This window comes from Eleginops maclovinus, chromosome 14 (genome assembly GCF_036324505.1).
Source record: "Eleginops maclovinus isolate JMC-PN-2008 ecotype Puerto Natales chromosome 14, JC_Emac_rtc_rv5, whole genome shotgun sequence".
Lineage (NCBI taxonomy): Eukaryota > Metazoa > Chordata > Actinopteri > Perciformes > Eleginopidae > Eleginops > Eleginops maclovinus.
Window position 1 is genome coordinate 3,017,343 of NC_086362.1, and position 25,245 is coordinate 3,042,587.

General features: G+C 43.1%; 2 protein-coding genes across 3 annotated transcripts in view; both read right to left on the reverse strand.

Annotated features, from left to right (window-relative positions):
* tnfsf10l (TNF superfamily member 10, like) overlaps window positions 1–16,218 on the reverse strand; it is a 40,609-nt gene extending 24,391 nt beyond the window's left edge. The window contains exon 1 of the mRNA XM_063900903.1: window positions 15,756–16,218. Coding sequence (XP_063756973.1) covers window positions 15,756–15,977 — 222 coding nt within the window. The 5' untranslated portion in view covers window positions 15,978–16,218. The remainder of the gene's footprint in view (window positions 1–15,755) is intronic.
* Window positions 16,219–20,685: 4,467 nt separating this feature from the next.
* Window positions 20,686–24,420, reverse strand: si:dkey-171c9.3 (A-kinase anchor protein 11). 2 transcript variants are annotated; one of them, XM_063900326.1, is made up of 2 exons: window positions 24,327–24,420; window positions 20,686–22,034 (listed from the first exon to the last, which is right to left on the reverse strand). In XM_063900326.1, the coding sequence occupies exon 2, from the start codon at window positions 21,883–21,885 to the stop codon at window positions 21,247–21,249; it is 639 nt and encodes a 212-aa protein (XP_063756396.1). In that variant the 5' UTR covers window positions 21,886–22,034; window positions 24,327–24,420; the 3' UTR covers window positions 20,686–21,246. The 2 variants fall into 2 exon arrangements, with proteins under 2 accessions (XP_063756396.1, XP_063756397.1); XM_063900327.1 differs by lacking the exon at window positions 24,327–24,420 and adding an exon at window positions 24,199–24,218.
* Window positions 24,421–25,245: the final 825 nt, after the last annotated feature.

The window sequence follows — 25,245 nt, forward strand, 5'->3', positions numbered from 1 at the left end:
CCGGAGATGAACTGCTCCACAGGTTTTTAGCATCAACAGTGAGAGGAGGAAGACCCTCCCCCCCTCTCTCCCACTCTCTCTCCTCTGACAGCAGTTTCTCCTCCGGACTCCACTCTGAAAATTGCAACACTCGCTATCAACCGGGGGATCTTCATGACTCAGCAGGAACAGAAACATCCCCTCTGAGACAAAAACTTGATCAAGTACTTGTAATTCTTTCAGTAGAGTTGTAATCCATGATCTACTCTTATTTTTACGTCCAATAACTGTTACATTCTCGTCTCTGTAACTCGTCCCTCGAGTGGCGTATTTTTTAGAGGGCTAACTTGTACGTAATGAGTCCATGGGGCCGGGTCAGCAGGCTAACACACACATGCTAAAAACATTCAGCCAGATCTGAGGTTACTCTCCGTTGTGTTTGAGAAGAAGGTTAGCTGAGTGTGTGTGACTTTGGTCTTCAAGGTATCTCGTTTACCGCCATTTATTTTACCTACCGACAGACCGGAGGAGCTTCAAGGTGATTCAAAAGCCTCCGGTTTAGGCGGCCATGTTGTTTTATCGCACAATTGTGTTGTTTTGTTCGTGGTTATTTAGCTAACAGGTGAAAAACAATTCACAAATTACCGTAAGTACGTATGAGTATCATAACCAAACGATGTTTAGTGTTTTTCATGCATTTTTGGGAGTTTGTTTTCAGTATTTACACAGTTTTAACGCATTGTGATGTCATTTAACGTCCAGAATCAACCATTTGCATGTTCCTTAACTCCCTACTATAGCAGAAAACAACAGTTTTTGTATTCTCACGTCACACCTCCAGACAAAGCTGTTTGGCGATGAACTGCAAGACTTTTGGAGCCAAAAGAAGCAAAATATTAGAACGATTTTCTCAAGAACACATTTTAGGGCCTTGGACCTAATATTTGACTCATAGATCATAACTACGTCCCTGTTGGTCTGCCTTTAGGGAACCATCGCTAACACACACATTTTCATGCCATCTCATCCAGAGCACATGGTGTGTGTGTGTGATGGCAGGAGCTCCAGAGAGAGAGAGGAAGGGTCCGGGCTGACAGAGCTCCTGTGATCCTGATGCTGACTCTCTCAGGAAGCTCCGAACAATGCTTCACTGTTCCCTCCCTGTGTGTGTGTGTGTGTATGTGTGTGTGTGTGTGTGTGTGTGTGTGTGTGTGTGTGTGGCCTGCCCTCAGTGTGTATGTGCAACAGTGTGTGTTTGCTCGCTGGACACCAAACCCTGAAAAGAATATCTCAGAGGGCCACTTGGAAACTCGGCTACAATTATGTGTGTGTGTGTGTGTGTGTGTGTGTGTGTGTGTGTGTGTGTGTGTGTGTGTGTGTGTGCTGGTCTGGGAGTTCCTTGGCAGTCCACAACTCTCATTTGAAGGGATTAGGAAGAGGAGAAGGTGGCCACGTAACTCAAATCCCGCAGGCCAGAGGTCTGGACCAGTTTGTGTGTGTGTGTGTGTGTGTGTGTGTGTGTGTGTGTGTGTGTGTGTGTGTGTGTGTGTGTGTGTGTGTGTGTGTGTGTGTGTGTGTGTGTGTGTGTGTGTGTGTGTGTGGTGTGTGTGTGTGTGTGTGTGTGTGTGTGTGTGTGGGGGGGGGAAGTGTGTTTGGATGAACAGTTGGCACAGGAGGTAAGGAGAGGCAGAGAGTTGGCTGTGTTTCAGTACACTTTCTCTTTGCTCTGTGGTGAAACAGAGAAAAGACAAAGAGAAGAGCAGGGTGGGGGGGGGGGTGGGGTGAAATAACAGCTGAGAGCTTGTTAGCAGAGGCACATAAATCTCTCTTTACCCAAACACACAGACGGGGAGATACACACACCGAGACGTGGTTCATTATGTTGAGTTACACTGTGCTGCGGGGAGGAGGCTCTGCTGCGAGTGCATATGCTGTACGACAAGGCTGTGAGTCCAAAGAAAGAAACCTAAACTCCATGTGTCGGGAAGAAGGATCAAACCAGGGGGAAACAACATTTGGAGTCTTTTCCTGGGTAAAACAATACTGTAATTCTCCCCTCAAATAAGAGGGGAGACCCCCATGTGCCTCCCTAGTACATTTTCTTGTCATTTTAAGGCAAATATCGCACATTCTCCCCCAATTTGGAGTCTATTTCTGGGTTATAAGTGTGCGATTGTCCCCCTTTTTTATTCATTTTCAGGCTCCTAAGTCTAAGGCTCCCCTCAGGACTTTTTGCCCACAATTTGGAGTCTATTTGTGGGGTTAAAAGTGTGTCATTCTGCCCTAAAGTGTGAAAAATACATGGAATCAAGCAGAGAGCCGGGGCATTTTTCTCTACATTTCTTATTACATTTTGTATTTGTTTTCAGGCTCCTAAGCCTAACTCCTACCCCCAATTTGGAGCCTGGGTTAAAAATGTCTAATTCTGCCCTAAAATAAAAGGGTGTGTGAGAGCCAGGGCATTGATTGAGTCCTAAAACTGTCATTTCTGCACATTTGGCATTCTGGAAACCCTTTTTATTTATCCAACCCACATTTGTTGTTCCCAAATGAAATTACCTTTGGTGTATTTAATCCAACTGGTCGTTTTATCCCGATCTAGTCCAGTTGGATGGGAATTTATGTGGTGTGAGTCTGCAAACCCGATATGTTTATTATGAAGTAGCTGTGTTGGTGATTTACGACCTTAGCATTTAAGCTACAACTGTTTTCCTGTTCAGGTGAGACTGTGTTTGGCTCTTCATCTCCACTTTCTGTGTAAGGTGCCCCTGAGCGATCGTTACAAAAACCTGCACCGGGTCTCCAGTGTTTGCATGAACACACAAGCTCCTGGTAACTGTGTGCAGTGTGTGTGTGTGTGTGTGCAAGGGTCTGAACGAGTCCATTTAAAGTTTTATTTGACAGCATGTGTGTGTGTGTGTGTGTGTGTCTGTGTCTGTGTGTGTGTGTTTCTATGCGTGCATTGGGTTTGTATGCGTGTTTTGTTCAGGTATGTAATGTAAGTGCATGTGTGCGCGATTGATCACGCCTCCAGCGCCGCAGGGGCTTCTGGCAGACGGCCAACGCGTCGCCAGCTCTGATTGATTCCCTTAAAGCCGGTTCATCCCCGCTACACTTAATGACCAACGGCTTTCTCTGCACTCCATCACAGCAAGAGCTTTTTGATTGCCTCCCTTATGAAGGAAAAAAAAAAAGGTATTTACGAGGACAAACACAAAGGGATTTATTTTGATTAGTGGGTACCTCATATCTCAGCAAGGGCCAAGTTTTTGTCTGCTGTGAAAAGACAGACACTCCCCCACTGCCGGAGCACACACACACACACACACACACACACACACACACACACACACACACACACATACTGCTTTCAAGGGAGTATTTTTTAAATCTGAGCCAAAGGCGCGATCATTAGAGGATTGGGGAATAGAAACCACAGTATCCAACATGGGTTCAGGAAACCTCATGCGTCCCGGCCTGGCCTCACATGCCAGTTTCACTTTGCTTCATGGAGCCACGCTGTAGACAAAGACGGAGCCGTTATCAAAGGAAGAGACTGTACCAATAACTAACAACAGTAACTGCTCATAATGCTGGGATGCATAAAAAGGCTTTGTTTAATCTCGGATCATCGTGAAACATGAGGACCGTCCTGGCTCTGGCCTAAGGTGATTAAAAACCACCCAAACTGATCCTCCACTTCCTCCCTCTCTACCTCCTATTCCCCCCCCCCTTCTCAAAGGCTCGCTTGTCTTTCCTTGAAACGCCAGTCATCTGGGAATGTGTATGTTTGGTCTTTGTCAATTTGCCCAGATAACAGCAGCAGGTGCCTTACGATGCATAGACGCTACTCCTGAAACAGAGAGTAAAGCTGCTAAACAACAAGTGGCTCATGCATGACGGTAAGGAGGCATTTACAGGATTCAGATGACACTTACTCCCAGAATGCAACAGTGCAAGAGTCTTCATTTTGAACGACAATTATAATAATAATAGATGTCTTTTTTATAGCGCCTTTCAAGGTGTAAGGACAAACAAAAAGGGCAAATAATGAAGTAAAATAAATAAATAGCAGTGGGAGTGGAAGCAGGGGGACTGTGATGGGTTGGGGGTCAAAGGCCGTGGTGAACAGACTCCGGGGTGGAGGTGGAGGAGGTCTGTCAAGAACTGGGGGGCGAGGGCATGGAGAGACTTGCATGATAAGATAAGAAGTACTTTATTGATCCCAGTTTAGGACATTTAAGGTAAAATTGGATCTTTTGTTGCTTTTCTTTAATCTTTTCTGCTTAATTTCCCCGTGTGACCACGCCCCAACCGTCCCCGCTCTGCAGCTGATTACCATTTCATGACCGCCATTACAATTTCAACCAAAACAGTTCCCAGTAAACCCTTTTTTTTATTGTGTTACAATGACATCACTCCCCAATCCTGTGTCTTTGAACTGTTGATTTCTTGCTCTTTGGGCATTAATGATGACGATAATAGCTTACACACACAACCGTTAGCTTTAAAAGTCGTTGTAAAATGAAAGTATTTTTCTCACCAGACGTATTAAAGATAAAATGGCTCTAATAAAAATTAATAGTCGACTAGAAGGGCATCGGGGGTTAGATCAAATGATTGGATTTATTTGCCCCCGTGGTCGGGTGGGTTCTTTCTTGGCTCACCATTTCAAAATCAAATCAGTGCTTTTTCTGATAAACCCACAAATCAGAAACTTCCTACGTACTTCATTTGTGACGTGTGGGTGTGTGTGTGTGTGTGTGTGTGTGTGTGTGTAACCAAGTTAGCTTCTGAGGAATGCTGCAAGCGATCCAACGGGTATTACGATGCAAATCTATGCGTGCAACGTGTGTGCGTGTGTGCATTTATGTGTTAAATATAGCAGAAAGCCACTCCCTGTCTTTGCGTGAGGAACTCTGACCTCTCTTTGTCCATTTTGCTCTTTTGGATTCTCTCCAGTTCAAATAAGCTTTGAAAGAGGGTGGACCTGCTGCTGATATTCCGGTAATTTCTTTCTCTCTTTCGTTTTAACTTCATCAACAATGTTCAGATAAAAAGAGTTCAACTTATCTTGGTGATTATGTAACTTTGTTTATGGGTCTGTGAGCTACCCGTAAACTTTCCCTCTCGTTCCAAGGGCGAAGTTCCTCGTAACGTGGTTCAGAACCGGAAAGAGACAAATAAAACACAAGAGCAAGAAGAGGTCAGGACTTTCCACTTTGTCTTGAGTCACCTGTGCACACATACCGATGAAGATGCCCGGGGTGACTGAGTTGATGTGATGGAGAGAGATTTAAAAGGAAGATAAATAAGCAGTGGAGACGACCAAATGGATCCCCAGCAGGCCTGGATCTTCTAAGGTGGTCTGTGGTGGACAACTGGCACATATTGCACCGAGTTAATAGTGAATGCCACTTGTAATTATGTTTAATGCTTTGTAAATAACACCACACAAAGGCGTGTTTACACCTGGCGTCAATTTCTACATACTGGAGGGCTTTTGTTTGTGTGGTCCATGTTAAATATTTACCAGTGAGTGATGACTGGAACACAAAGACCTCCTTAACTAGATATGTCTGATATGTCTAGGTATGGCTCAATTGGTCAATTTCATGCATTTTGAGATCTATATACACTTCTATGTCTCCACTTCAAAGACAACTGATCCAAATGAAAGAGCGGGACATCATATCAGCTTTCTCGATCCCATTAGACACTTAGCAAGTCTCCTTCATGCAATTTCACCTCTTCAGATTCTACAAACTCTCAGAAAATTGGTAAGACAAATACAAACACTCGACCGGACTACTATCACACTGACTAAATGAAGCAGTGGTCGATTAGGTCATCCTCCTGCTGCTGCTGTGGGGTCCTCCTGGTGTCTGTGGGTGGGCAGGTCCAGCATGGGTGGGCACTGTGACTCACTGTGTCTGAGTTTGCTGGTGAGTAAGTATGACTCAAGTGTTCTTGTTCATTGTAGCCGTTCTCTGGTGGGGTCCAGACGAAAAAAGAAAGTGGGCATTTTGAATGACCGCTGAGGGTATTTTGAAGACAAAGGTACGGATTATTTTTAGGGTTATTGTTAGAAAAGGGCTGAACAAGAAAGGGAGGGAAAACACCCAAAGGCTAAGGAGTACATTAATCTTTTTAGCTCAGGGTTAAAATTATGAGCTTTTGAATACCTTCTTACTTTGGATGTGCAATTACATCCTTCCTATGTGTTTGTGTAGCTACTGGTTTTGCAGTATAAACACAATTGCCTTCAGGGTCACTACACTCTTTCATCCAAGACACAACTCCCTAACTTTAGCTCAAATAACAATGGATGTCAAGGAACTCCTTTTCTTTACCAAACACTCTTTCAAAATCTAGAAATCTACACTTTACCCACTGTAATTAAGCGTGTGAACAACTATTATTTGTGCCAGTATTACAGACTTTAAGGACGTGATAACAGGTCAAAGGGGGCTCCAAATCCTTGAAATGGAAGCAGATTGCTTACTGAGAAATGAGCTCAGACTTAAAGCATACTTTTTTCTGTGTTTCCTTCCAAAAAACATAGTAAAACAGTCAGTAAACGGCTGATTGAGTGCATGGTGTAGCAGTCCCTTCAATTATGTTTCCCAGGAGGATCGATACACACATTTTTCTTCAGGATTCAAAGTCGCCTTCGTCATGTGTTAGTCATTTCAGTTAGTTCAAAGCCACAAGAGCATCACACCACATAAAGCCTGTTTTCTGTGGTTGCCTTTCAATCAAAACAATCACCATGCATTTGTAAAGCATGTTGAGCAACATCATTAATATTTTATGATGCTGCCTTCGCTGCCAGCTCGTCGATTGCCAACTCTTAAAGGCGGGAGAACCGGTTCTTATTCAAATGGATGGGGATTTCATTGCCGCTGTTATGTTGTTTACGAATACCTTAAGCTTTCTGAGAATCTAGAGCAGGAAGTTAATCAATGTCTTAGATGCGGGTTGTCCTTTCCTCTCAGATTCTGGAAACACTGCGCCATGCCAGCCGCTTCTAGGTATAGCAATGGCACGCCCACTGGTTAAATATCTCACCAACCATTGGCTGGATTGGCATGGAATTTGGTACGGATATGCATGCCTCCTTAGGATGAATGTCTACTAACTTAACCATTGGCTGTAGACTCTTTTTTCTGAGTATTTTGGTCCAGATACCCCTGCAGAAACAGGAGATAAAAACCCTAAAACAAGCACGATCCAACCTCTCTCACTCACAATCTCTAGATGTTTCTCCGCCGATCCCTCCTATTCATAATATTTTGCAAGCAGCAAAGGCCTGAGATCTTTTCTTTTCAGTCAGCACAGAAACACAATCCCACATCAGGCTCATGTTGCCCTAACCTTCGTGAAAGATTTCTATCTCCAAGACAGCCAAGGAGCTATTTCTGGAAACGTGACTTCTGTCCTTTTGGTCTAAAACAAGTACAGTATGCCGTCTCTGGGAAGTTTATTACATTTAGATCCGGGCCAACTCAGCCGTGATTTCAGTTGAATATCAGTCGATATCAAGGCAAAAAGTTCATCCAAAGTTTAAGTTACTTGACAGTAACTCATGGTGCTGTAATCTGCTCTCTAAATGCTGCTATCCTCTAACTCTTACCAGACAAAACTCCTACCAAAAACACAACACCGCCTGAAGGCAGGCTGCCTGACAGGTTCATGATTCCCCCTCTTTTCCCAGAGTTGTTCTTATTACGGCATTTTCCATTCGGCAGCTGCAGACAAAGCCAAATCCGTGCTAAGTACTTGATTCATTGATTCACGGATGACCTGCATTCGCACATGTCCAAGAACCTTATTCAGCGAGATTTTTGTGAGACAGTAAGTCAAAAAAATAGCTTCAGGCTGGAGCTGAGGAAGTGGAACATCACTTATGCAGTTTCTTTGGTTTGTCTGTGGTTTTTAGATCTATAAAAGCAAGGATAGATCTTTCATTTAAAGCCAAAAACCACAGTCTTGTTCTCCAGTCAGACGGACAAAAGGACGGCCAACACTGAGATCTAAGGAGCAGTTGTTGTACACGAGTGGGTGGAAAGATAGAAAAAGATGGGAGAGATTAAAAGACAGCGGAGAAAGGAGTTGTTTAATTGGTACGGCAATGAGAGCTGACAGAACTGCAGGAGGGTCCTGTTACGGAGAGTTCAGAGGAGCACCAAGTGTGTGTGTGTGTGTGTGTGTGTCTGTGTGTGTGTGTGTGTGAGGCAGGAAATCATTGGAGTTGACACTAACAAGCCCTCCTTCTGCTGCCAGGACAAAGTTTGCCCATTCCCAGGGTTAGATCATGTAAGACCAACCCAGAACCCTCCGTCCAATAAACCACTGGCGTATCAGGAGGCATATATTTCTTGCAAACTCAAGACATATTTTGAGGAGAAAAGCCACATGCATTATGCCTGCATAAACACACACAATCAGCCTTCAAGGAGCATTACAAAACCAGTGTATTTTCACTAGCAATTAGCCTTTGGTGGTCAATTAAGCGGGATAAGATTGATGGTAGAATCCAATGTCAAACAGAGTGAAAAGTCCTAAAATTACAACCTTTTTAAGTGAGAATCTGGAATCGAAATTGCTTTTTTTGTTCATCAATTAATCAATCCACCTTTGTCAGCTTATGTGGGGACAATGGAAGATCAAAGGCTTTCAAATAACCCTATATAAGTTTCTCTTTCTCATTATTTGGACATTTGAAAGGAGTGATGCATTCAATTACTCCACTTGTTATGGAATTTGCTCGAGAACAATCCACTTAAAAGCCCGACTTTCCCTTAAACATATCTTAATTCCCCTTCTCTTGTCGACCCCCTACCTAACTCAAGGTCTATTTATGGCTCGAATGGGCTTGTTCCAGCTGTTTTTCTCCTACCTTTCCTTTGATACGACACACTTATAGAAAGTATGGAAAGGATTTGTTTTCCCGTGATGGGAGATTTTACAGGGCACACCTGAAATTGATCAAAAACGGATGTACGTGAAGGGAAGGATGTCTCGTTGCAGGGGTGGGGAACTTTCATTCTCCAATTCAATATACATTAAACCTTTATCCATCTGGTGACAAGACGTCATATGTGGGTAAAAGCTCATCCATTTGCCCCGAAGTCTGTATTATTTAACAAACACGTACTAAAAAGTAATTGGACTCTTATCCCGTGCCAGGGAACTCACATTCAGGTTCATCAAAACCACATTGTTAATCGTTTCGGACCATGGGGGAAGTATTATATCACTGATATAATCATTTTTATGTGAATTCATTGTAATTCTGGACTGATTAAAGGTCGGAAAGCTGATAGGGTGTGTCCTTTCTTTTTAATGTCCCACTGTTCCTGATTATTCAACCACAACTTTGTTTTCATAGTTGAACAATTAACCAATCCCCTGTGACTATTGTTAAAAAAAATCACCTTTTTCAGCTTCTTGAATGTTTTTTTCTGACATTTTAAACCAAGAAACTGATGAATTAGACGGGAAAATGTGTTCAATTGTTACGGTGTGTGATCAGACAGATAGTGACCAACACAATAACCCAGGTGCACCCGAGGGATCAGCTCTGATGACCAGATGTAGCTCCTCTATTAGCAACCTAAAAGTCCTATGAATGGCATTTATCAGCAGTTTGTAGCTCTGTTGACTGAGCAAACAAAGTGATACCACACACACACACACACACACACACACGCACACACACACACACACAAACAGCTGTAGTCACATCCTAATGAGCATTCCAACGCGGGAACGCAAATATCCTGTTTTCACGTGTCAAGCTGTGAAACCAAGGTCGTGTGAGTGTGTGTGTGTGGTAGGGCTGCATATCTGTACCCCATCAGATAACATGCATAGCCACACACACTCCTCTCTTCTCTGAACCCACACATAGTATCTCTCTTTATAGGGGAAGCACTTGAATCTTTTATCTCCTTCGACTTCATCTGATTTGTGGGGCGTTTTGTCACATTAATGACAGATGAAGACTTTAATGGGGTGCTTCATTTTTGTGGCTAGAAATCTTGTCCCAAGTTCAGGTTTAGAGAGGGAAACAGGAGCAAAAAGATGATGCATAGCTTATATGGCTAAACACAAAAGAGCTGAAACATCTTTACAGAAAACTGATCGATTTTGGAGCACAAAAAAAGAGTGTGTATTTTGGTTCCTCTGAATGTCTGATTGAAGTGGGAAAGGAGACAAATTCCACTTACCAGCACCTTAACTAATGAAGCTCTATATTTTGTAATAGTATATATGGTTTAATCTGTACCTACACCTAATTTATTCTGTACCTACACCTAAGTACACTTTGTAGTTTTCAAAATATAAGGTTTTTACGGCTTTTTGTCGTAAAATAAACGCCATGTTTTGTTAAACTCTAGCTTCTTAAATTCTTGACTTTCCCCTCAGCCTGCCCTTTTATGTTGCTTTAAGGCTTCAGAAAATAAAACCAACACCGTGCTACAGTATCACATACGGGTCTGCCTGTTCCCTGCCAACATCCAAACCATTTATTTAAAATAAGGAATATTCTAGATGTCACGGTTCATGGAAACTGAAGCTGATGTGTTTGGACACTTGCGTCGACTTGGAAATATGGTACCGTGGAGTCCATGAAGAGTTTAAAGATATTGGTATTCTTTGTTCCTACCTTTACAAATGAATTTCTGAGTCCAGGCAAAAGGAGCTTTTTCGGAGGGTAAATATAACTACTTTCAGGAATGATTAGGGAATTGTTCGAACAATAATTGAGACACAAATGGCCGGATCTTTTGCGTGCTTTGTCCAACACGTCTGTTACTCAGATATGACTCCGTTGACGTCGTGTTGGCCTTGTCTTCTTCGTTTACTCCTGAGGACACGAGGCTTAAAGCGCCGCCAAAAAACTGTCTTCCAGCTCCTCCCATCACTACGTACGTGTGTTTACAATGATGTTCATTTAAGCCTCTTGCTTTTCTCACAATCTGTTCATTTTGAGCGTTACACCCACGTAAACACCTCACACAACCATGGAGACATGCCCAGGGCCTGTTTAGACACACACACACACATACACACACACACACACACACACACACACACACACACACACACACACACACACACACACACACACACACACACACACACACACACACACACACACACAAACTCTTCTGCCAAAGAATGAGTCAACTTTTCAACTTCTACCTCATAAAAGAACAAAAAAAAAAGTGCTTGTGTCACTCCTGAAATATTTGTCCATCCCCTCGAGCCCTAAAACTGACTGTAACTCGATTCCAAGACTCGAACCATAACACACACACACACACACACACACACACACACACACACACACACACACACACAGAGCAGTTAGCGGGGGGGGGCAGGAGGTGAAAAGACAGGGAGAGGAAGATGTGATGGAGGGGGGGGAGTATGTATCTTGGCAAAGGAGTGTGGTGAGGGGAGGTTTACATAACTATATTAGGTGCTTTGAATTAAATCAAAATATTTGCTCTGAAGGATTCGATTTATCTCTTAATTGGTTTCTGATCATAAACATGTGTGTGTGCACCTGTGTGTGGACGACACGCACACACACATATTCCCTTGTTATGTCATCCATTGATTCTCGGACGCTGACCTCCACCTTCACCAGTAAAACCCGATCCAGTGTGAAACCCGGGGGGGTAAATATACAGCGTGGAGCCGTCTATACCGTTCTATACTGCGCTATAGGACCGAGCGGCAGAACATTTCTTGGCAACAACAGCTGAGGCCACACAGGGAGGGACGAAATGCTGTGTGTGTGTGTGTGTGTGTGTGTGAGTGGATGGAAAATACTTAAAATTTCTACCAGGTAACAATGTGATTAATTGAAGGAGCTTTTATTGTGGCTCACACGCTCCTTTGATTAGGAGTGGATGTCAAGTGGAGTAAAACCCTACCAAAAATAGACGAGGTTATGCAACGCCAGCTCTTTCAATTCAAGCAATATGTGGCCTTGTGTTGGAGACGCTCGCCATGATGCCAAGAGGTCCCTGTTTAGATTCTCTCTGAGGGACATGTGGTGCGTATTAGACGCCAATATCTCTCCTCATGATTCCCCTCTGGATCTTTATCAGACAGAAAAAACACCACAAAGAAATCGAGCTTTTTAACAGATTGCTTTTCTGCTTTTTCAACGGTGACATGACCACAAGTTGTTCCAGGACTTGTTGTGAGTTGGAAATTCAACTTTTGGATTATGGAATAAGTGTTGAAAAATCCTCTTTTCAAGGAACTGGACCTCAGGACTCTGTTGCCTTTGGGGCTTTTGAGATTTAATGTCATGGTGGTTAGGAGCTGAGGGTCTTCAATATGCCTGCTAAATGCCCCTGATTACCTAATCTACTTCCAAGTCTTTGACCTTTAACCTGTTGCTGCTGAACTCCTCTAATTCAATCTAAAAATCTGCCTGTGATTCTGATCTACGACACTGAAATTACTCCTGGGTTTCTGCGCCAACAGCACAAATTTCTGAGGCTTTTCCTAATCTGTCTGTGCTTGGTTTCGCTCCGTGGATATAACAAGGATCATAAATATAAAAACACACTTAAATCACACGATAACAGACGAGAAGTGGACATTTCTGGGGTCACACACTTGTCTACACACACCCTGACGAGCTCACACTTCCTTTGTGTGAACAGACCACACACATGCACACCCCCCCCCCCCACACACACACACACACACACTCCAGGGGGTTTGTTGCATGTAAGGGTGGTCAGATCTGGGAAGCCAAACAATAATAGAGCGGACCAGTGAAGTGTAGGGAATGGAATGCCAATCTCTCTCTCTCTCACACACACACACACACACACACACAGACACACACACACACACACACACACACACACACTCCCCAGATCTGAAATTTAAAGAAGTCACACAGAAGAAAGACGTATGTATGGTTGCTGAGACTGACTTTTTCCTTTGTTAATGACGCTGTAGATTATTTCCTGCATTTATCGATGTATTTCTTGGTAAAATGTGCAAAACAATAAGAAATGAAGCTCCATTACAGTTTCCTAAAGCCCAAATATCCAAAATATTACCGTCCAATATCCCAAAATGTTCATTTGAATTGTTTTTTTCGCCTCCAAAACCATTTAGATTGTTAAAACACACTTAAAGGCAAGAGGAAATACATTTTTTAAAAGATATTTGAAAAGGTCCTCACTTATTTCCTCTGAGGAAAGCTTGTCCACGTCAACCTCCGTCCTGTTTGACATTCACCGACACAAAGCATATTTATGTATAACGTAAACACCCCATCACAAATCAGCCGAGGCAGCAGCTTCTGTTTACATGTGTGTTTGTGTGTGTGTGTATGTGTGTGTGTGTGTGTGTGTGTGTGTGTGTGTGTGTGTGTGTGTGTGTGTGTGTGTGTGCATGTGTGTGTGTGTGTGTGTGTGTGTGTGTGTTTGTTTGTGAATGCCGAAGCACTGAGGCGACACCGGAGCGTTCCTCATTGTGCCGTTGTTCATTGTCCCGACCGTCTTTTTGTCTTCACCGGGCTGGCATGGGTCGATTCAAAAGAAGGGCCTGTTTCCAGATTAAAAATAGCCGGCCTTCTGCATGAGAACCGGGGGATTCCCCCTCATGCTGATACTCAGCTCTGTGTTTTTCACTTTGGGGCGAGGCTGCAGACTCAAAGCTGTGGCTAAGACTTTAAACGTCCTAATAAACAGATATATGAAGTTATTCTCCGACCCATAAAGTTTAAACAGACGTCTGTACGGCTGATCTGCTGGGACTGGATCGTTGCTTCCTTTGATATCCTTTACCTCTCACGACAAGAAGGCCATAAAGATAAGGAACCAATGGTGATAAGATCTGCCGGTTCTCCTGACACAATGTGGATACAAAGCGTTTGATTTAAATCAGTTTTCATCCTCTATCTGTTAATATAACATGTCCAAATGTTCCTCCGATGATCCAAGCCAGACGTGTCCTTGCTATTGCTATCTCCAAAAAGCACTTCAAATAGGGTTTTAACGGACAGTCATCGATCATTTCATAAAGAACAACTTGTATTTCTGGTATGTTAAGCCATTTGTAGCTATGTTTCCACTCCTTAACTCTATTTAAACCACATCTGCACTTGAAGATAAAAACAATGACGGGTAGTCAACAGAGGATACCTGGACGGTTGTTTCCCGGTGGCATGCACTGAGTCACCATCATTATGGGTTCATAAAGGCTTAAAATGAAATGTGTCATCCGATCGAAACCGACTCCAGCAATATGACAAGCCAAGGCTCAAAGGAAAGTATATTTTGTATTCCTTTGTACGTGATCATTTAGAATAAGCCTCCCAATATGATATTTCTACTCAAAAGACTCTGAATCATCCCTAGTTTCCACTTATCGCTCATTTCCTTCATCTGGCCCGTCAGAAAAGCCCAGATGTGATCCTCTCCTCTCCAAACATGTGCCCCTCACACTGAGCCCCTGATGAATATCCATCTTCTCTACATGAAAGGAGCAGCGAGCTTCAAACAGGACCTGTATACCTGCTGTGTGATGGAAGATTGTAGCTGTGAGAGCATTACGGAAACTCAGATGTCTGCTTACTCTCCAGAGGACATTTAGCGTTGTCAGCCAAGGAAAAGTGTGCCAGAGATGCCTCTCATGTGGAGATGCACAGTGAAGCAGTTTCCTCTCGCCCCAATAGAAAAGGAGTCGCGTTACAGTTTAAGGAGGCCTCTCGCTGGAATTCAGACATTCATACATCAGATTCAACCTTCATCCCTGCAGGTTTTCCATATCCTGTCGACCTCACGTTAGGATTCAGTAGTGTGTGTGCCTTTTAAATCACCATGCCTTACACCAGATCCCTACCAGAGGAAGGACGAGATGTAATACTGGAGCTCTCCCAGGTTTTCTCTGCCTCTCCACACTCAACATAATACAACACAGATGAAGACACGCTTTGAAAGTCGCTGAGTTAACTAGTCAGTGTGTGTACTTTCCCCTGCTGGGACTCACTGAACAACATCTCAATGACAGCACGTCGCACTCACTCAGAGGTGACAGCAGCAGGAAAACACTCCAAAGATTGTAGGATATGTAATAGTCGCTTTTAAAGGTCTGGACAGCTGAAAACTAGCAACAGGCACAGTAGTATCACCTAATTCCAGGGGATACAATGGTTTTAAATGAATCCCCAGGGGGGTTATTACCCCAATTGCGTATTTCACCTCTACACATGACATCTGTAACCTGCTGCAAAGCAATCTACGGACTATTTCTGCCCAAATAGCTACAGTATGTACATTAAAGCACGCAATTGTGAGCCATTTAGCTAGATAAACGCTGCCGATCAGACAGACAGACAGACGGCTAATTTTCTCTCTTATAAAATCCAGATTTCCTTGTTAAAAGTCCTGCCAGGAAAAGCTGCTTTCCCAGTTAGAAACTTCGCCAAAACTTCTAAAATAAATGATTTACTACACTAACAAACGTTTCACTTCATCCAAAAGCACTTATATTTGAAATGTGCTGTGTTTTTATACCATCCATAAAACATTTAAGGTGCATATGCGACATTCAGCTGTGATTTTAAAGTCCATTTAAATACGAAACAGCGACTTTTCTGCAGGATTACATCGTAAATGGACATGTTCAGGCAGAGAACATGTCAGAAACTTCTTCCAGAAATGCACAATATAAAATGCAGCTGTGATCCAAACTCCCCAATGAAATACAGCGTCTTTCCTTACCTGCGATATGGACATGTTCAGGTAGAGGAAGAGCCCGGTGGTGGAGGCTATCTGCAGCACCACCACCACGATCACCACCATCGCTACCCAGGTCTTGGAGGGTGCTTCCCGGCGCCGGGGCGCGCTGGGCCCGGCGGCCGGCACCATCATGTAGGTGGTGGACTCGCTGCTCACAGACCTGAAATAATCCTGGTGCTGCTGCTGTGCGCTCGGAGTGGCCATGGCATTCCCGACGCATGAGCAGACATCAAACCGAGGGAGCAGCAAAACACACACAGCCCTCCACAAGTGAGCAAAAGTTAGATTTCCATGCGTCCGGGGTGGTGGGGGGGGGTGGGGGGGACTAGAAAGGCATGTGGTGCAGCCCGAGCAGCCAGGAGAGAGGAGAGACCGACCGGGAGCTCGGATCTGACTGTGGTACTGCTGCTGGAGGAGGCAGCGATAGACTGCTGGGCTGAAACCGAGAGAGAGCAGCAGAGAGGGGGCAGGCTTAACCTTTTCATCACCCTGGAGCTATGGAGGAATGCTCTCTCTCTCTCTCTCTCTCTCTCTCTCTCTCTCTCTCTCTCTCTCTCTCTCTCTCTCTCTCTCTCTCTCTCCCCCACTCTCTCTTTCTTAAAAAGGGATAGGAACAATGTGTCGAATTTTTGTCGAATGACTCTTCATTTGATTTACTGTACTGCTCGACTTTAAAACCCATGCAAATGTGTTTAAAAAATCTGAAAAAATAAGGACGAGTAAGAAAGAGACACTTAACAGATTTTATTTGCTTTCAAATTAAAAATAATGTTTAAAAAAAGCATTCTTAGTCTGCATTTCAACTCTATTTGACTCATTTTCCTTTGGCACAAATGTAAAGTCTTTTGTTAAATGACTTTTATTTGCTTTATTATTATTATATATATTTATACTTTTTTTTTTAAGTCTGAAAAATATAAAAAAGAGGCAGAAGAAAGAACAATATGAGTGTTTTTTTTTAGGATTTTATTTGCTAAGTAGTCAAATTAAAGCTCTCCAACTTCCCGAGCTGTGGGAACACAAAGATGAGACCTCACAGGGAAATGACTACCTATAGATTGTATTGCCTCTATCCTGTATTAAATCACAGTAATGCATAGCGCGGAGTCTCTAGATACAGAACAGTATTTTCTCAGGCGGACTCAGTGTTTACACTTCAGCTCTAAGAAAGGAAAAGATGAATGGCTGCTGTTAAATCTGCAAATACTTTGGACACATATAGAGCTGGGAATGAGGAGCTTTGGTCTCCCTCCTCTGGCAGAGAGAGTTATTACCAGAGAAAGCCACAAAGACAGATGAAATATGAGGTCCTGACTCCAGCTGTGAAGCCAAATCCGGCTGGGGTGTTACATTTGGTCAGGGGGATAATTGCTGCTTCTCTGACCCCACTTATTTTAAACTTTGGATCATTTTGCATGGTTGTGACGCTTTCAAATTGTCTAAACCTGCCCCGAGATAGCAAGCAACGGTGTGATAAATCTCGTGGTCAGCCCACTGTTGAATCCAGTGGACCGAACAACAGCCTTTCCTTTGTTTCCGTTGGTGCGCTCCAGACAAAAGGGTCCCAAGTCAAGCCCCCCTCGAGCAGAAAAACTGCACTGTAATCCACCTGGGGGCCCGCACCAGATGTGAACGCCACATGTTCCTCTGACAGCAGCGGAACAAGACGACGAAATGTGGACTGAAATAAACACAATTTCAGGTGAAAGGAGAGTCACATATTTCCGCTAGAATTTGTTTCAGGTCTGAGGCAGACTCCTCGAGGGCAGATTCTGTCACAAGGTCTTTGTCTGGAGGATATTTCAACATCTCGAGGTCACTAAGTTCACCTGCACTGATGCCTCGAGCCAAACACTTGCATAATGAATCCCAGTGAGGGGTGCAAAGGAGGTAATACTGACTTGAATTGGTTTGTAGTCGCAAGTTTTCCAGATGATATCATCAAACCACTCAAGGTTTTCCTCCTGAATGAGAGAAACAGAGGGGTCAAAGCCAGAGATGTTGGTATGCCTGGTGCAAATAGGCAAGTATTAGCATGTATAACGCTGAGTAAAGGTGGTAAAAGTGGTAATTGCCGTCATTTTTAACAAAGGTAGAAGTGTAAAGTCTCTTGTGAGTCATTCCTGAAACAGAAAAGTTGAGTCGCTAATCCCACCTCATTCAGATTTACGATTTTAGAGCCAGTAGCCAAAGGTACCCTAAAATTAAGCCTTTAAACGCAGTAGCCAGATACACTGAAGGTAAAGGAGTATGAGACCAGGGTCAAATGTCCGTCACGATCTGCTATTTTATTACGTATGAAAAGTCAGGCGAAGAAACACGCTTCTTTTCTGGCTCCTGTAACATTAAAAACTGGAAGCTGAAACAGCATCAGTTGGGGAGACACACTGCTTACGGGGGAAAAAATGCAAATTAAAAGAAGGGCACTACTTTCCCTAAGGTTCAACATAACAAAGTACAATTAGGAGAAGCTAAAACTTTTAAAAAATGAACTTAAGTGTCATCAAAATGCTGTGGAGGACAACAACACAAAGGACAAATGATGACACTCCCTAATATGATATGGAGAAGCTGAGCAATCTAAAAAGCAGGTTGACTAATATGCGTGCTTGAGAGGAAACAAAAAGCTGAAATTATGCAAGAAATACTTCAACCCCCCGCTGGATTATTGAGAAATTGAATGTCCTGCCTTCGAAACCAGTATTTTGCAATACAAGTTGCTCTGATCTACATTTTTTAATGGGATCAAAAGATTTCATGTACTGTAGAAATATGTTGCAAACCTCAGCTTTATGGAGGGGTTTAGTGTATTTCTGCTCATTATTTGAGCTTTTATGGCCCACAACTGTCCTGCAAATCCCTTAATCATCAGCCGAAAGACAAAGCTGGTGAACACCATGGAGTATTGAGACGCTAAAGAGCAAGAGAGCCGGTTAGAGCCAGAAAACAGACACAAGAACAAGGATAAAGCTAATGCTAATGCTGCTACGTCACATTTCTGCTTAAAACGACTTTTTAAGGTGAAACTATGGGGATGTTGTGCTGCTCCCAAAGCCAAAAAGCCACCCAAAAACTGTTAAAATGTTAAATATAAAACATTTACAGCTTACAGTACATTGCTACAAGTTGTATGGTATCAAATGCTTGGTTCTTATTCTGTTATTTCAATCAACAAAAACCTCTAATGTCTGAAAAATGTTGAAAAAAACTAGGAAAAAGTCCAAGAAAATGTGCGAAAAGATTGAGTAAATGTACCAGAGATTAGCCAAAACCCAATTCAAAATGACTTTGTACTCTTGCAAACAGGATATGTAGTTGGTGTAATGTCCCCCTCCTCCCTAGCTCCATTAAAGTGATTATTATGGGATATAGAAACCCTCTGCTCTACATCTTGTCATCATGCCTCCTCCCTCAGTCTTGCTCTTTTTTTTCTTGGCAGCCAACCACCTGACATCACAACAAGCGTTTCTCCAGATGTGTGTGTGTGTGTGTGTGTGTGTGTGTGTGTGTGTGTGTGTGTGTGTGTGTGTGTCCTCTGACTCCCCAGCTGTCCACCGAGCCCTGCAGTTTATCTGTGTGCACGTGTGTGTGTGTGTGTGTGTGAGTGTGTGTGTGTGTGTGAGTGTGTCGGCCGGTGAGCGTCCCTGCGGTGAGAAAACATAATGGTGATCAGCGTTGGGAGCGGAGAGTCCAGTGTAAGCATTCCTTGACGTATCATGTATCGGACCCAGAGGGAATATCACACACACTGTGGCCCGGGCAACGTGTGTGTGTGTGGGGCTCTGATTGTGTGCACGTGAGGCTGAAATTAACAGCTAGGCTTTGTGGAATTCAGCTAAAAAAATACTCACTTTTCTCACCTGCAGAAGACTCATTTCACTTAATATTTAAACAGCTATGAGAGGGAACGTGTTTCATTTCTGTTGGACAAGTTCAAGGAGTTTCCAGAATGTTTTGGGGTCGAAAAAGCTTTGAAATCCAGGATCTTTAATGGACTTCCTGGATCATATTTCATGCTTCTCCCTCTGTTAACACCCAGTTAGTTTTTATTTAGCTAACAGATGCTAATTAGCAACCAAACAGAACATTTTGTCTTCTCTAACGTCAACATTTTGATCCAGCGATGGCTCCAGATTAAGGGCTAATGCATCCCCAAAATGATTACAAATCATGAGGCGTCTGTGTCAAATTATCCGTGGCAATCCGACCGACAGTCATTGAGACATTTCACTTAAAAACCGCAAATGTGAACCTCATGATGTTGCAAGAGGAAACTTTTAGGGCTCACTTAATGCTGCAGGAGTCATCCTCTCTGGACCATCGAAGAGGGGTCATTGTGGAGCCAAGCTGTGAGTCAATCAACAGCCATACATACCATAAATACGATCTTGTTCTGTGTCTGTAGTCTAAATGGATTGCAGCCTTTGTATACAGATGTTATTCGTTTACTTGTTTGTCCTTTTGTTGTCCCGCCCAGATTGAGCCATCAGTGACACACACTACCGATTGCGCAACACTGACTATCTGCACGTTCATGCAAACATAAACTAGCAAACATTATCTCCCATCTTAAAAGTGTCTGCAATAACAGATGACATAAACACCCTTTATTCAAAAGCATTTCTGTCATTGATTTTGGCATTTTTTATGACTGTTTTGTGGCAAGCTTGAATCAAACGAGTCTCAATGGCTCCTCTTTTCTGCTCTCATCTCAGTCAGGAAGAGAGTTTCTTTCAGCCAATTTTTCACCCCGAATGCCACCATTCAGCTCCGTCCAGGGGAGGATGAATCACTGGATCCAGGAAGGGTTTTTTTAAGAGGATGACAAGGAGAAATAACCTAATAACTTCCCGGCATCAATTATAAAGCGGTTCCCTTTGTGGTGGGGGATGCATTTTCATTATAAGCGCAATAAAGTTCAAAGATAAAGTCTTTATTCTCAGTATTTACGAGCAAACAAAAAGAGCTATTTACAAGACACATTCAGAGATCTGGCTTGAGTATTTAAAGCAGTTTGTTTATCGTATACCATACTATAGTTTATATCCAATAGTTGATAGGTAATACCCAAGGTGAGCCTCAGTGACCTATAGAAACTCAGGCCCATTACTCCTGTGACGCCATCTACAGGACATTTATGGTTATAGTTTTTGGATCTGAGTCAAAAGTACATAAACACCTCTTAAGAGTTTCCCTCCCAATGTTCTTTTTCTTAATTTTTTATTCATCTTGGACTGAAAACCATTACCCTGTAGCCTCTATAATCTACAGCTGTGTCAGATTTAGTTTTAACGACGAGTAAAGCATCTTTTTGTTGGATCTCTGCTCCGTTTAGGTCATAAATAAAGGCTATATTTCACTCCAACTCCAACCTGGATGAGCTATACCTGAACTACATATGGAAATAAGAACAATATCATCGCAGTAAATCACATTGTGTGTGTGTTTCTACGCCATAAACCACATTAAAATACTACACAAGTGTTTTAGCTTCATCAAGGGAGGAGGTGATGATGGTTTCGGCCAGTTGTTGGGCGAGCACATGCAGATCATTATCGTCGGCCATCTTTTCTCCGCTCAACATCCAGTCAATGATGCCGCATGAAAGAGCCTCCGCAAAAGCCTCCATCTCGGCTCCATGTTGAGCTCCTGCTGCCAAGTACTCTCTCGCCAAGTCCTCCGTGGACAGCGAGTGCATCAGATGCTCCATCAACTCCACCTCGTTGGGGTCCGAGTCTTTGAACTTGGGGGTAGTGGGAGGAGGCGAAGGCAGGAAAACGTTCGCCAAGCCTCCTTTGAGCTTCCTGTCGAAACTTTGTCGGTTCCTTTCCAGCTCTGGGAGGAGAGGCGTGGTCGGAGGGGCGTCGGGGTAGTCGAGGGAGCCCACGACGGGCAGCCCGGACTGGGACAGAGGCGGGCAACAAGGCTGGGGGTCTCCTTCTGTCATTGTGGATTCATTCAATAAAGACGGATTCTTAACGTGTCTGCCATACACCTTCACCCCAGTTGATCTCTCGGAACAACCTCGGTGGTCCTCGATGTTTCTACAAACTTCTCTCGGATCGACCCCCGCTGAGGACGACATGCAGTCCTCCTCCTCGAGCTCCACCATTTCACTTGGCTCACAAAAGACCGGATTATGTTCCCGGCCATGTTTTGGGCGAACTCTTCAAGAACCCCGATGTTTAGGCTGCTTCTCTTGAGGTCCCCCGGAGTGGGCTTTGGCACCCTTAGATCTGCACTCACTGCCTGCATCGGATCCTGTATGGATGAGAGCAATACTTTTAGTGAAATTGAAGTTAAATGATTGCATTTTCTGGAGCTCAAAAGTACCAGAAAGAGTCCAAAGATGGTTTGAACCGTTGCCTACTTTCTATGATTAGCTCATTTATTTAAATTACATGCGTGCGTGCCAACATGTTTAGTCATAGCCAGGCAGAACATAAATATACCCCCTAAATGGTGCAGGGTTTTCCCTTTAGTCTATTCATACATTCCTCACCTGTTTCAGATTAGAGAAGGGGAAGATAAGCTACAAAGGAGATGAGTGTTTGTATAAGAAAATGGCAAAAAAGAGAGAGTAATCAGGCCTGAAAACACAGCAAAGACCGAGCAGAAAGTTCCCTTCGAGGGCCTCAGATGGAAAGTCAGATTGAGGCCTCGAACCACAGCCACAGGAAGTCACAAGCAGGAAGTCTTTATTTTCTGAATTGGCGCAAAAACTGTTCTGGGGTCCGGAGCGTCTACCTGACCTTTCTTCCTCTAACCTTGTTTTTGCATCTGTATTTAATACACATAAAGCTGTGTACATTTCAAGTGGAGAAATGGATGAACACATCTGCATTTCAACAGCATGATCAGACAACGCTTCGTACTGATGGTTAGAAAAAGGGTCTGTGTTCGTCTGAAGCAGAGTTTATCTAAAAGAATAAGCTGACAGTGAACTGTTTTTATTTTTGAAATATCTTGGAAACTCAGTGCTACCACTGCTCTCCATGGCTCTGATTCACAAACCTCCTAACTCAACTTCATATCGAGGTTGATAAGTTGGTTGTATTTTACATGGAAAAAATGCTGCTCCAAAATCTAGTCACAAAATAAGATGTTTTTGCTTATGTAAAACAAAATCAGCCAATAAAGGTGAAAATGTGCGGGGTAAGTAAGATTTCTTGAGGGATATTTAGATAAATCGGATCTATTAATTATCTGGGTAACTTATTTTGAACTATACTTTACCAGGATTAGGAAAGGTTGTGTTACCAAATGCTCAAAGGTTGTCCGTTTTCTCATGTTAGTTTGTGATTTTCCAATTAAAATGTGATTTATTTCTTGAATCAAGATGATCCATCTTTAGAAATACCACAGGAGCTTCAAATAACTTCTGAAACACAAGATGTTTTTGTAAAGACATACTGTTACTCACAAATATACTTCCTACAGTGTAGAGAAGCAGACGAGGCAGACAGTAATGTGACACTGAACAACTTCCTTATCTACCTCTCTGGTTCTAAAAGTACTACTGTAGTTGACTGAATGTGATGTGAAAGGACTTAATCTGGTTAATTTGAGGTCATTTTGCGATGAAAGTAATGGTTACATTTACCCTGGTTAACGATAATTTGATGCAGATACAAATATATATTTTTTAAATTGGACTCAAATCAGGATTTTCTTATGACCACACTCCATGTGGTAATGGTTTCCTCTGTTAGCCAAACACACTCAGACAGTTTCTCCCTCCTCTCCAAGAAACCCTCTCAGTACAGCCAAAGCAAATGGCGCTCCCGATGAATCCACTGCAGTCCCATTGTGTGACAAACTTTATACGACGTGTCACAGGACAAGGCTGCCATGAGTGGATCACGGTTCAATACGGTCAGAGCCCAGAGAGGAGGACAAGATAGAGAATGAAGCACAGATGTGGAACAAATTACAGCTAAAATAAAGAATGTGTTCCATTGGCGGTCGGATATCCTGATGGGCAAAGACAGGCTTCTTTAAACATCTTTGATTATAATGGTACGACCCGACACACCTCGCTCTCTCCAACATCCGACCCAGTTTATACAAAAAGCTCCAACACAATGGAGCCTCAGTTGACCCTTTTAATACACCGTGTTTCCTCCACACCCATCCAAATCCACAGAGATAGCCTTCTGGGTGGGAGTATTTAGAGTCTTGTAATCCCTTTTTGGGATTAATAAAATAAAACACCAAGAAGTCTTCCCATTCTATCATCTTCACTTGTTTTATAATGCACGGAAAGAGTTAAGCCACCAAAAATTGGACAGATAGCACGAAACAGTCAAATATTTAAAGGTTTCCGACCCAAAAAGAGGCTCAGATATAAACTTGCTTCATAAAACATTCAGATAAATGAAGTATGACCCATAAGAAAAGGGCAACTGCTGATTTACTGTGATACCTGGAAAGACAGAGAAGGCATCTCCAGGGCCAAGCGGGTGAGATTAGAGCCAAGCGTTACATAAATGTACCCAAAAACCGAGATACAGGAAACACCAGGACGCTTTTAATGCCTGTAGATTAACTCACCAGCTGGTAAGAAGGGGCGACAGTTCACCGTTTACTGTCTGTGGTGCGAATGAGTTCATACGGAAATGCTTTGACAGATGAGCTCACCCACGTCCTGTGTGTGTGTGTGTGTGTGTGTGTGTGTGTGTGTGTGTGTGTGTGTGTGTGTGTGTGTGTGTGTGTGTGTGTGTGTGTGTGTGTGTGTGTGTGTGTTGCAGCTGTATACCTTTATAGGAAATGACAAGTGTACGCTTCGCAAAATGACGAAGGAGAAAGTAAGGCGCCACACATTCACACCGGTAACTTCACCAAAAATAATTTGTAGTGTATGTCCTGTGTGGTTTGACTCCAGTTTCAATTGCATGACAGCTGATCATGTGTGTGTGCTCTTCTCTGAGATGAGTTACGTCCATGACGCCCTTTATGTAAAGCCCAAACCCCACCTGGTGAACAGCAAATCCTGAGCGTTATGAAGCAATTCAGCACAGCTCTGATGGAGACGTATAACAAGCTGCTCTCATGTGGAAGCGCTTCGGATGAGGTAAACGGGGAGTGGAGGTGAAATAGAGCGGTGTTGTAAGATGACATGTCCCTCTGAAGACTTCATTATGGGACGGTATGTTCTGCGGGCCTCAAACGCTGCAGGTATTGAGATGTTCCAATAAAGAGATCGTGGGGTTGACTTTTTTAAAAGGGCCCAGGGACTCGTTTTGTTGCGCAAGCAGAGGTGGAAGAAGGATTCAGATGTCCTGCATGTGAAATCTTACTTAAGTAAAAGTGCAAAAGCATTATCAGCTGAATGTACTTAAAGTTTAAACATGTGAAGTAACTATAGTGCAAATAAAGGGCCTTTAAATGTGTGTGAATAACTATCCTTATGTATGTGATGTTTCTACATAGTATTGCTGTTTGTACCAATGTAGACAAAAAAGGTTCAGAC